The sequence below is a fragment of the Corvus kubaryi genome, unplaced genomic scaffold, assembly GCF_017639235.1.
Source record: "Corvus kubaryi isolate FWS band 111438036 unplaced genomic scaffold, C.kubaryi_AGA036_p1.0 37308, whole genome shotgun sequence".
NCBI classification, from domain to species: Eukaryota; Metazoa; Chordata; class Aves; order Passeriformes; family Corvidae; genus Corvus; species Corvus kubaryi.
The window spans coordinates 15,941,610-15,955,012 of NW_024581096.1; the positions used below are offsets into that span (position 1 = coordinate 15,941,610).

At 42.9% G+C, this 13,403-nt stretch overlaps 1 protein-coding gene across 3 annotated transcripts in view; it reads right to left on the reverse strand.

Moving 5' to 3' along the window:
* TPGS2 (tubulin polyglutamylase complex subunit 2) overlaps positions 1–13,403 on the reverse strand; it is a 29,581-nt gene that overhangs the window by 7,396 nt on the left and 8,782 nt on the right. Inside the window, exons 3-8 of one of the 3 annotated variants that reach the window (XM_042028746.1) lie at positions 10,535–10,611; positions 9,384–9,471; positions 7,878–8,009; positions 5,631–5,744; positions 3,826–3,986; positions 771–2,232 (exon numbers count right to left, since the gene is read on the reverse strand). In XM_042028746.1, the coding sequence (XP_041884680.1) occupies positions 2,005–2,232; positions 3,826–3,986; positions 5,631–5,744; positions 7,878–8,009; positions 9,384–9,471; positions 10,535–10,611 (800 nt within the window). In that variant the 3' untranslated portion in view covers positions 771–2,004. Of the gene's footprint in view, positions 1–770; positions 2,233–3,825; positions 3,987–5,630; positions 5,745–7,877; positions 8,010–9,383; positions 9,472–10,534; positions 10,612–13,403 lie in introns of those variants that run through there. The other 2 variants (XM_042028744.1, XM_042028745.1) reach the window with 2 other exon arrangements.

Consider the following 13,403-nt stretch of genomic DNA (forward strand, 5'->3'; position numbering starts at 1 on the left):
AGCAGAACAGTATCAGAAGCTGCCTGTTCCCAGGAGGGTGACAAGAGTCAACTTTTCTAGAAAGTGCTTAAGCAAGTATGGTATGTATGTCAAGCACATAACTGCAGTTCCAGGGCTGGGTGCCATGAATAAACACAGAGATCTCCAAGAGCAGGAAGTGACAGAACATCTCTACTGCACAGAATTCCAGGGCATTTACTGGCTTTAATGATCATTCCCATCCCAATATTAAAAGGGTAACTGATGGGTTGCTATGGTATGGGGTGGGGTTGGGTGGGAGGTACTGACATGTGTGCTTTCTCATTAGAGCTGACTATATCAGTGGAGCAGCTACAACAGACCTTCACCTGTCTCAAGAGCACATGGGCTTGAGAGGCTGCATTAGAGCATTTCTTGTCATCTGAGGGTGGCAGACAGTGGCTGCCAGGCAGTGCAGCAACTGCATTTGAATGTAGGCCCTGGGCAGTGCTGGAAGCCAGCAAAATACGCCTGAGCAGGGGCTGCTGGCTGCAGAGATTTTGTACAGTGACTGCAGGACAGAAGTGGAACAGCTGTCACACAGGTCAGTCTTTTGGCCTGTGTGAAATAAACTGGGAATTTCTGAGTAGCTCAAGAGGGATTAGCTAAAAGCACTGTAACCCATCCCTTCTCAGTGAAAGATTCTCCACTGCATTAAAGAAACACCCCGAACAATCTGTCCGGCACACTGCTCTTGCCACACATCCTTTGCATCCCACGAGTTCCCAAAGCATCTTCAAATACCCAATCACTCTGAAGGAAAATATTCAAATATTTATTAAAATACTATTAAGCATTTACAGCATAGCTTCATCTTTCTGAAGGCCATACAAATACTCATGAAAGCCTCACAACATCTCTGTGAGGTAGGCTTGTCTTATGTAATTATGTGGTCATTTCAAAAATTAAAGATGATGCTGTTTAAATAGTCAATGCTTATTTGAAAACAGTGATTTTGATTTCTGTATTTAGGCACAAAGTATGTTGGGTGCTACCATGATTCCAGCATATTTGGAAGACAGAATAGCATAGAAAAGTAATGGAAATAATCAGCTGTAACTGAAAACCAGCAGTGAACGGGTTAAAGTGCAGTTCTAACCTGAAAACGTACAGTATAGAAAACAGCATCAGGGGCTTCTAAGACTGTAGGATCTCAGTGGCCCCTGGTGAGATCCTGCCTAACTGAAGAGTGTCAAAGGCTGTTTCAATGGCCAGCTTTGCAATGAATGTGTGACAAACCAAGGGGTCCTCCTGGCTGATGGGACCCAACACTATTGACTCTCTGCTCAGCAGTTCCCACAAAGGGAGGCAACAAGGGATCTTGCAGCTTCTGGCTTCACGATTATTGCAAATCATGTCACCATATGAAAAGATACAGCACAAAGGCCAAAAAGTGGTCTGGGCTGCAGAGCAAGTGGCTAGGCAAATGCAGAGACATAGAAGTCCCAAGTCCCATTTTACCATGAATCTCAGAGCAGAAGCTGGAAGGAGCACAGGGAAGTGCACAGTTTGATTCTATCTGGAGTGAAAGCTACTGCTCTGTCCAGTGGGTTCCAGCCTGCTCCCACAGCATGCAAGATCAGGACAGTTTTCTTTCAAAGGACATGGCAGAAATATCTTCACACCCTCTACTTCAGCATGGGTCTGTTAAAGTTACTGTGAATTACATTTGCTTTCACTTCACTGCTGCAGTTGTACAGGAACAGAAGCTTCCTTATGGAGCAGTGACATCAAAGGTTTCTTCATGTCCTCGGAAAAGTATGTGCTGCAAGTAGCAGAAGGGAATAAAATCGATGTCTCGATTTTTTTTTAAGAGTCTCCAGGAACTACATCCACATGGCTGCTATATTTCATGCAAGTGCTGCAATGTGTTTTCCATGGGCACACCTATTCATGCACAAGGAACTTGGTCTGAACCACTGAGACTCTGCAGCAGAAAACATCAAAGCTTATTGCAAATGTTGTCCAGGGTCAGATCTGGCGGGCTCACTTCCTTGAAGAATTCCCAGCTAGTGAGGATGTCTTGGCAGAGGTCATGCTCGTGTGACTCTTTTGGGAGCCTGGTGGCTGTGAAGGTGGTTTCTTCTTGAGCACTGGAGTTTTGTTCTTGCTTTTAAACACTTTATTGGGGTCCAGCTTGTTCACAAAAGAATCAGCTTCTTCAGTCAGGAGTGCTGTGTTGATGGTTATGGGTTTATACATGTTAAACCATTGCTGAAAGACAGGATGGTGGGGAACACAAGTTAAATTCAAACTGCAGTTAGACAATTCCACCTTGCTCCCCATCTTCCCCAAGACATGATTTTAATCCTATGCCACTTATGAGTTTGCAGTTTACAGGACTTGGAAGAGTGCTTGTGATAAGGATACACAAGGCATGGCTACAGTCCCAGTCCTGGAACTGCATTCCAGACAGGGAAGAGGAGAACCAGACACAACCCTAACACCACCTTTCCTGCAGTGTAACTCCTATCAGGAGCGATTCCTGATTTAAACCACAGGAGAAAAAGCAAAAGGATGGGATGAAACTAAACCACATTTGTTTAGATTCAGATAAGCACAAAAGATTAAAAACCCTTGGAATTTAAATGTACTTATAAACTGAAAACCAACTAGTTGAATTTCTCAAAATGTAACCTTCCTCCCTCTCTTCACACATAAAATAACGAATATTTTTAACTCTTTACAGAAAAAATTTTGTGTTTGTCTTACTCTTTCTGCTTCTATCTAGAAGTAATTACAATGACTTGGGGTTTTTTTGTATCATTTCTCCATTGACAAAGTCAGGAAATAATGGAGTAGGAGTTATGGTATTCCAAATCAAAGTGAAACCATCAGCAAAATGTTGAACAAGATGAACAGAACATCAATACTGAAATGTAGATAGCAATCTACTAACATACTGCTTAGTGGAAAACAGCTTTAATATACCCCCTTGAAAACCTTTAAAAATGATAATGGCTAACGAAGTAGGAGGATTTTAACCAACAGGGGCTGCACATGTTTAGGGAATAGACAAATGATTCCTCTTAAGGTTTGCAAATATACTGAACATAATAAAATACTTATAGCAGGTAAGTTGCAGAAAAGCAGAGCACAGTGCACGTACACAGCCTTGACTGATACAGTACAGTGCAGTGTAACAGGGAAGGCATCAGGAATGAAAAGAACCAAATTCTAGAGCCACTATTTGATGGGAAGTCAGGAGTGATTTTAGTAATTCTGATGTGCACACAGGATCAGGGAATGCCATGCTGGTAAGAGAGCTGTCATGTCTGGGTGAAGTGCAGGACACTCACTGATTCCCAACAGGCCTTGCCGAGGTGCACTGACACTGTGCTGTGTTCAGTAGGATCATCAGCTCCATTGCCTGACCTCTCACAGCCTGGAGGCAGGGATAAGGCTGAAGGCCCAGTCAAACAGAAAAAAAGCAGAAGCCTCTAATAGCAGGATTTTGGCATGGCAGAATAGTATTTTTAGTAATAAGTGACTGGAATGGTCATAAGGCTTTATGTAGACGTCTTCTGTAACTACCTTTAGGACTTTAAATTGACCTTTTCTGGGCATAATTTTTATCAAGGCCCAACTGCCTTGAGAAAAGCAGGATTAACACAGTATTAGTGAATTCAAATTACTGTGAAGCAAATGACTGTTGTTAACAAGTCACAGGGAAAAAACTTGTGATCCCTTCCATAGGTCACCAGGAAGGTCCCCTTGAACCTAGACACTGCTTGCCAAAAGGTGGGAAGATGTTTTTCCAGCCTATACTTATGCAAAATATTGACAAGCTGGACGCTGCTGTCCTACCTTGGCCTGGGGGCTGACTCCATAGCTGGTGAAGGCGTACTGCCACTGTGGGAGACCCAGGTGGGTGATGAGCAGGCGGTAGTAAGCTGTGAAGGTTTTGGTGAGGAAATGCCAATACAGAGCCCTGTCCAGGAACCAGATCTCTGTGTCTGGGGAGACCACTAGAATAAAACAAGCACAAATTACACTGTTGCTTTGCAGTGATAAGATTAACCCCTGGCCACTGTCAGGTGGGAGACACAACATATCAGAATGGCTGTTTTACGTACATCCAGGGTTGCCCCAGCCCAGGTACAGAATCCAGCACTTGTCTTTGTCAAACTTCATATGGTTGGTGGTTGCACAGCTCTCTAATTTGTTGAGGTCTCTTTGCAGGGCCTTTGAGGGAGATATCAGCTCCTCCCAATTTAGAATAATGGACAAATTTAATATCCATTACAGTCCTATGTCCAAGTTGTTTATAAAGACACTGCAGAGCACTGGGCCCAAGATGGAGTCCTGCAGAACCCCACCAGTGACCAGCTGTCAGCCTGATGTGACCCCATTTACTATAACCCTTTGTGCCTTACCCATCAGCCAATGTTCACCCACGGCATGAGGTATTTGTCTAGCTGTGTGCTGGACAATGAATACAATGCTGTTCCTTCACAACCTGGGAGTGACACGCTACATGGAACATTCTTGGACATCAGCAACTTTGGAGTATATGTTCAAAGTACAATTATGGCAAACATTTATCTGCCCCACAAAGTAAAAAGCAACTAACTCTATTGTCAGTCATCTGGATTACTGAATAGAGTCCAGAGTCTGGAAGTCATGGGAGTGTGTGCTGCCAACAAAAACACATTTTGCAAAATCTTTCTACAGTGATCAAATACTTCTCTGGTGGTGACATCCTTTGCAGCATAAAAAGAAGTTATTTTCTTGGGAGAGTGAGATGCTGAACACTGTCCTTTAAACAGACTGCCCCTGTGTTGACATTGACACCTGTAACCAATGCTCCCTTTCCTTGCCCAGGTTATCCATGCGCTGAAATCACTAACACTGGAAGGCAAGAGGGCAAGAACTTCCTGCCATGGCATTTGCAGTTACACCCAATGAAAGACACAAGATAACAACCCAAGATTTTTCTTAAGAACCTGTCTATTGCAAGTGCAAAGCCTGCACAGTAAACACACATACATCTAGTGACCTGTGCACTGTGTCAGATGACAACTATTTTATGAGTGCCTTGGGTGTTTCACTAGTCACTCAACTGATAACAGTTATCTCTGTATCTGTCAGAAGAAACAGCTCAGCTCCCATTTCTCACCCTCCCATTAACCCTTCCTGCCACATTTTGACCTAGTTAGAGCCTGGAGGCTGTGCATCCATGCACAAGGTGGAATAACCAGTCTAATTCTGTCTCAGCTTTTTTTACCATCTACACTTTGTTTCTAAGCAGAGTTACACCCTTTCTCATCAAAATGTAATGGCTTTGTTCCGAGACATGCAAGCAACCAGAGACAGATTAGTGGAAGTCTGTATTAATTTCAACACAATTGTCTGTAGGTCACATGTGAATACTCCCCTGTTTCTATGCATGCAGAAATCATAAGTTATAACTCAGACTCCAACATTAAAAGGAGTGAAAATGTTAGATCTAGCTAAGGTTTGACTCCTGACTTCCGTGGATACAGGACATCCCAGTGAAAGTTTCACCTACAAATTGCAAAGAAGATAGACATACAGGGTAACTCTCCATGTGTGGCCTCCAGATACAACCCACAACAAGAGATAGCTAACTTTACTTTCTTCAGTCTTACCTGGTTCAGCATGCTTATAAACAAGACAGACTTTCCCATTCCCATTGCATGGGTCTAATTCAAAGATAAGACTACGAGAATCAAAGTGTGGCTTCTCTGGTTTGTCTCCATTACCTGAAACCAAGGGAAAAAAATCATGAAACATGTCTGGAAACTGACTGTGACTCAGTTGCAAAGAGTCAATCTGTTTTATACTTATTAATAAATCAGCTGATGAAGAACTGAATCAAACCATTACATTTATACTTCTTGGAAATAATTAAGTTCCCTACGTTTAAAATAAAACCAAGGAAAAAAAAAAAGTGAGAAAAATATTCATTTCTGTTAGGAAAACAAACCACAGAGTCAAAATCAGATGGCTGAAAATAGTTCCTCCCTGGCATTAAGCTTCTAGTTCCTCCCTGGCATTAAGCAAGACAAGGTTTACAGATGTCGCTCCTGAGGTTTGTCTAATCTTTTCTTAAAGTCCTCTACTGTTAGAGAAGGCACAGTCTGTAGGCAAACAATCCAAATCCATCACTTATCACTTAGAAGTTTTCCTCATGGATCCAGAATCTTCCCTGCTACAACTGAAGCCCATTACTTCTGTTGTACATACCATTTGTTTTTTTGTCCTAATTTTTTTTTTTCTAAGGAGGACAGGGAGAAAAAAAATTATTCTTTTTCTCTTGGGCCAAGACATTAATGAAATTGCAGTCATATGTTTTTCTCCATACATTCCAGTGTGACATCAGCATCCTTCTCAACAACCATGTCTGACTCTTATTCAACCTGTGACCCTCAACCACCAATGAGCATTTCTACAAAATAATTTTGGGACTGTGTAGTTGCAAGTTCTTGCAGAATGCAATTTTGAAACCTAAAGCTGATGGGGAAGAAGTGGACATAAAAGCTGTACTCTTCAGAAGAATTTTCCATGAAAGTCAGGATGAGAACTTCTATGAGGTAATTTTTTCAGTGTACCTTATAAATGCATCAATGAAGGTTTAAGCCACTAAATAGAAGCAGAATTTGGTGCATTTCATTACAATGGCTAGAAGATCAGGAGCAGCCAAACTGGAATGTGCAAAAATACTTTCAGCCACATTTAGAAGCTAGAAGAGCTTATAGAGATGCAGAGACAAGACTGAAATCAAATTGCATTCTTTTAAGAAATTGGTGTGACACCTGGCTGTGTTATTATTCTCTTGATTTTTCCAGCTGGACTGTAAGAGCTCTGACAAAATGAGTGGGCTTTTTTTTTTTTATTTTCTCCAAATAGCAGCATTCCCAGCATTTTTAGGCAGCCTGGAACACACATTACCTCATAGTTATATGCATGTACCAGTTACTTTTCCGATTCCAGCTGTCTTTTCACTACCAAAACAAAACCCGTTATCTTTTGTTCATGTAACACCATAAGCACACAAAGACTTTGGCAGCTGAATCACTGGAGCAAGGCTCAGGTGAAAGTTTAAATAGGGAAGAGGCAGAACAGGAAGGCTGACAGGCTGTTAGAAGAGGATGCAAATAACACTAATCCCCATGACATTCACAGCATACAGATCTACCTGCCAAGGCTGTAGGGGACTACATAATAGATCTAGCCCAGGAGACAGGTAGTCACGGAATCACAGAATGGTTTGGGCTGGAAATGGACTTTGAAGATCATCTTGTTCCAACTGCCCTAACACGGACAGGGACACCCTTCTCTAGACCAGGCTGCTAGACCAAGTAATTCCCATCTACCTGGAATGACCTCTTCTGTTGCTGTATTGTAGAATGGAAGGGACATTACAGATCATCTTGTTCTAATTCCCCTGCCATGGGGGATAGCTGAGGTGCTGAGAGAATTGGGTTTGTTCAGCCTGGAAAAGAGAAGGCTTCAGGGTGACTTAATTGTGGCCTTCCAGTATGTGGAAGGGAGCCTATAAGAAAGAAGGAGAGGGACTTTTTAAAAAGACACATAGTGACAGGACAAGGGGCAATGGCTTCACACTGAAAGAGGGTAGATTTACATCAGATATTAGGAAATAATTCTTTACTGTGAGGGTCATGAGGCACTGGCACAGACTGCCCAGAAAAGTTGTGGATGTCCCAACCCTGGAAGTGTTCAAGGTTATGAACACTTGAATGTTGGATGGAGATCTGAGCAACGTGGTCTGGTGGAAGGTGTTTTGGCCCACGTATCTTGTGCTATATCCTAACATTAAAAGAACAAAAGGGACGAGGCAGAGCAGCTTTTCTAGCCTGTTAACAGTGCCTTACCTTCATCATCTGTGTCATCTTCAAGGTCAGCGAGAGTTGGAGCATTAGGCAGAGTGTACATAGAGGAACCCCCAAGCCGGCACAGCTTCGAGACACTGTTAATCACCATGGAGCCCAGGGGCATTGGGGTATCTGCAACAAGGCTGATCATTAATCACATCCAGTGTCAGGAAAGCATGGGAGGTATTTCTTTTCCTCCAGACATCAACCTCTATGGCGTGAAGAGATGGTTATACCCAGCAGACCTGGACACTTAAGTAAGACACTACAGGAGCAAAAATGAGGCTTTTTCAAACACAGACTTGCACTTAGATGTGATACAACACCATCTCAGAGATGTAAAGGTATGAGAACTACACTGCTGGCCAAGACTGTGCTGCAGCTGTTAGCTCAGTCCTGTGAAAAATTAAAAATCCTGGCTACAGGATTTCAGCTACAGCCTCTTCCTCAAAGCTCTTTTCCCTGCTGCTGCCCTTCCTATCAGAAACCACCCCACACATGCACAGCTTACTGGGAAGCTTGTCCTCTTCTACTCCATGTACCTGCTTAGGGTACATCCTCTTGGTTGCCAGTTTCACAGAGGATTTTATCAATGCATCAACATGTGGGTGTTCCTGAAAGAACACTTGAGGACTTGTCACTTGTCCCTGTTTCTGAGGACTCAGACTGTTACCAGACATCAAGGCAGCAAGCACCCTGTTCAGCCATGTCCCAGTGTGATGGGACTCAGAAGGCACTGCTGGATGTTTGCTCAAATAAGACAGTTGTACCAGCAGCCTTGGTCTCTGCGCACTTGTGAGCCCTGAAAACAAGACTCTTTAGAGCTCACAACACAACAAATCCTGCTTGAAACATGACAGGAGTCACTGCAGGTGCTACAGCACTGATGTCAACTGTCTCTGAAATGTCATTTCCCCTCCTGAGGAAGACCCTGTATTTGACACCCATCTCCAGAAGTGAGCAGTGTCCACAGCCCTACTTGAGAACCCTGCCTGAAGGCAGTGACAGCCAGGATAACAGCAGCAGAGTGAACAAGCTACCTGATTTTTGCCAAACAAGGATGGAAAACGAAGCTTGGACTTTAACTGGTGGAAAGCAGAATCAGGCTCCAACATGTACCTACACATTTTAATGAGAAAGAAGCATTATCAGAGGGTGACTCTTCCTACCAATTTATCATGGGGTAATGAGCTACAGCTGTTTCTCTCTACGTGAACTACAGAGGGAGTTAAGGTATGAGGTTTAAATGACACACCTAAATCTGAGTGTCAACAGATGGTCAGTGTATTACAGAACAGTATTTATGTCATGAATAATTAGCTTCTTGCCAGTGTTCAGTGTATGCACCTCTTCTGTGGGAGCCCAGAACACACATGCAATAGATTTTGCCCTGAGAGATGTGTATCAATTGTGCAGAAAATAAGTTTGAAACTAAAGAGGTTCTGCAAAGGATGGACCGGCTGCAATGAATTGGTGTTGTCAGTGGAGAGGAACACGGGGACCCACCATCGGTCTTCACACTCCAGGTCATCTGGAAGCCATCAGTCATCAGATAGAAGTTCTTTAAATCCTCTGGTAATACACAGGAGTTTTTCTGCAAATCACAACCAAAGTGTTACGGGAAAATGCAAAACATGCCTCAAACCCTCAGAACAACTGAAAATTGGTACAGAAAAAAGTGCCACCAAGTTTTTTTCTTAACTCCAAGGTAACTCAAATCGGCTCAAATATCTCAGTCTAAAGCCTTGAGAGAGAACTGCTTATTTCTTGGGACTCTATTAGTCTTAACAAAGGTAGCTTGGGAAAATTTCACAGTAAGCAGTTAGTCATCACAAAATTATTACAGAATTGTTCCCCAGCTGAGACACTGTATTACTTCTGAGATTAGCAGCCACTCCAAGCTCACATAAATCAGAGCAATCAGCTTTTTCATATATACAAGAGTAGTAGGGTTTTGCTTTAAGTGGAATCAGACTAAACTTACCTGTTCCACTAAAGCATGTACAATATTAGCACAATGACTCTCTTCTTCTGAGGGATTTCAGTTCCAAGTAGGTGAAAGAAGCATGGACTCAAAAGCTGCACATACTCAAACAGATTTGACACGCCACTTAACAAAAAGTATGTGTGCAAACATATGCAAAGCCAGACTCACAAACCTGCTGATCTGGCTTCATCCCTCCAAACTTCAGTGCATGGCTGGGGCTCCTAAGCCTGCTTCCTTCTGAGCCAGCAGTGAAAGAAGCAATCCCAGTGAGCTCAAGTTTCTCAGAACCAGAACAGTTCTCCTATACCTGTCTTGGTTGTGGAAGGAGTCTTTCTTAACTTACTCTTCAGCTAAGCAGCAAATACAAGGAAGGAAGGATAAAGGCTTATTCCTCAGAACAAAATGAAGCCCGAAGAGCTATAGGCATTTGTAGACCCTGCTGCTGGGAACAGGACTGGCTGTAAACCAATGACCCTGTGTTCTTGCTGAAGTGTCAAGTACACACAATTAAACAGGATGGAAGCCTGCGAGTTTTAATAAGCCAAGCAACAAGCATGACTAAAGGAGTTACCCGTTGGTCTGTTTGTAACTGTTTTAGAGAAAAAACCAAATTGACTCCAGTGAATTCAAATTTAAAATAGTCACACTCAAGCCTCCAAAAAAATCAGACCTCAAAACTCAGGAGAGGGTCTGAGGATGAAGGTTCCACAATCTGTGCATGTTGACTTATCCGAGGGCTGCACCACTCTCCTTGTGGAAAAGTTTCATTTAATAAAGACAGAATATTCTAGTAACCACTAGCTAAGGAAAAGGAAGATGCACATGCAGTTCAAGTATCTTCTGCTTCACTTGGGACATTTTTTTAACATCTCAAGAGAAGCTTATCTGATTCTCCCCGACATCTTCAACTTGCATATACTCAATTATCTTTCCTAATGTTGCCTCAATGTATCTATCCAGCAGGAGCAACCTGCCAGCTGTGCGTCTAGCTGCAATGCTGGCCTATAGTCATCAGCTGCTGGCTGAGCAAGGGAAAGTGCTGGTCTCATCCCGTCCACATGCCCTTCCTCCCCTAGGACCAGAGCAGCCTTTCTGCCTGTTAAAGCCTTATTCACAGCCACTTTCTTTGGGTTGTTGCAGTCTCTGTCCCCTCAACTGGGGTATACACACCATGTAGGACCCCTAACCTGCCCACAACCTTGTGCTTGTTAATTTACTTTTTGAGCCCACCCATTATTGTTGACTGACTGCTACTGACGAGTCCCAGACACTAATGGCTTTGCAGCTTGCAATAGGGCAGGTCACTTTACTTGCCTCATCGAGCAGCCTGGTCACCAGCACAGAGCTTTCCTAACCCAGGCAGGGAAAATCTTCAGGGTTCACAGGTCTTAAAGCAGATAACCTGGAACTATAGACACTGCTTTGAGAAGAATTTACTGTCCTTCAACAAGATCCTGCTCACGGCTGAGGACCTGGTGGTAAGTTTAAGGTGATTACTAAACCACACAGACATATCTGAAGTTCTTCAAATGCCTTTAACAAACACACCTTCTTCTGTGGGTTCTCCTCAGTCCTAAGTATTTATAATTTCATGCTGTGCTTTCATCACTTCCAGTTTCAAGCTGTAGCTGTAAGCACAGTGACTATGGCTAAAACTATGAAGAAAGAAAGGTATGACAGACCTTCTACAAAGCCTCAGAAGAGTACAAAACGTTTACATAATACTTTCAATAAATTTCAAATCCCCCAATTTTAACTAACGTATTGCAGCAGTAAAAACATGTATGTGAGTGGATCTCCTGGCTTTGGTGGGTGTTCTTCTCCAAGCAGGAGAACCAGATCCACTAGAATGACAAAATCTAAGATTTTAAAACTTCCACTGTAATATCCAGATAAATACTCCTACAACTCAGGCACAGACCAATTTAGCAAATATAGCTGACTAAGACAAGGGAAAAATCACATCTGAACAGGTTTTCTGCTCTGAATCTTCCTTTTGAAAAACATCAACATGTGAATGTTTCTGCAGATGGCTACTCTCCCAATTTTTTTCAGAATTCTCTTAACCATGTCCCTCTGTATGAGTTTCCAAACTATGGTGCAAAATATATGGGTAGAAAATTCAGTATCAGAGCAGGTCTGGGGTCTATAGGAAAATGCCTGTAAATAGAAAGCTTCATTAACACTCATCTCTCTCATCTGACTGACTGATCCGTCATATTGTGCTTAGTCACATGACCATATGACATCAGAACAGTAATCTTCTAACAGCAGTCAGAGAAACAAGCCACTATGTATTAAAAAAGGCTTATCAAACTATGTATTCCTCTTGCTCAACTGGCAGTTCTCAGGGTTGTGATCTCCAGCCCCATAAAATACACTATTCCTAAATAACATGACAGAACTGGCTTAACCACAGACCTGGCAAGCAGCTGTTTTCATTCCAGTCATCTGGTTACACTCATCAGCTCATAAAACAAAATATCCCAAGTGCCCAATATGGTGCATGAGGTCTATTCCTTTTGCTTGGTCTCTGTAATATCTCCAAATAGTCTCCCAAGAAAGCAGTCTATTGAGTACAGAGAAAAAATATTAAAACCAGGCTAGTTTTGCTGCCAGAACCTGATTAGAACTGGATCCAAAGCTAAAACCCCTGACATATGGCAATTCACTTGAAGCACTGTTGAAACAATGCCTCTCAAGAAATATACTAAAGAAACAGAAAGCAATCAAAACATACAGCTCTAGAGAGACTTCTCTAAAAAAATGAATGAGTTTTATCCGACTTCTGGGAGAGAAGGAAGGCATTCTCAGGGCTTCCAAGTATCAGACATCAGGAGCCAGCTTTCTCTCTCCGTAATGTCCTGCAGTTTCATGGCTGGTTTGCCTTAGCTGCCAGTGAATGCTAATGTTAATTTATGTAAGATACTGAGATGTTCTTTTTGCACCTTTAATAAATCTGACCCACAGGACTCCCAAGAGATCACCTTGATCTTCTGGGGCTGGAGTAGATTTGATCCCCCCTGCTGCAGAGAATAGGATTTAAAAGTTCTCTTGAGAATACTGTTGTGCAGACAGTTTTCAATACATTATAAAGCTTAACAAGAGGGGGAACACTGTGTAAGGAACACTGTATACTTCCCAAAAGTCCTCCAGCCTGTTCCCCATTATGCAGCTTGAAGAACACAGCTTTCCTCATGCGCTGGCCCTGCTGGATCCACTTCCCCATCACTCCCACAGTCAGAGCCACAAGGCAAGCTCAAGGTGGGTAGATCCTGTGCTCATGGGGATCAGGGATGGCAAGCTTGGCTAATGCTAAGGGAGGACAAGAAGGATGCCAAGAAGATGAGCACCCTGCATGCATACTTGGGAGTCAAAAAGAGATGCGCTAGAAGCAAGGAGGATGACATTCCAGATGTGTGCCACAAACAGTACACAGTAGAGAGGGAGCAGCTCAGGAGTGTGTAAGAAGGGTTTGAATGAGGAACCAGGAAACTACAGGCCTATCAGCCTCACCTCAGTGCTGGGGAAGCTCATGG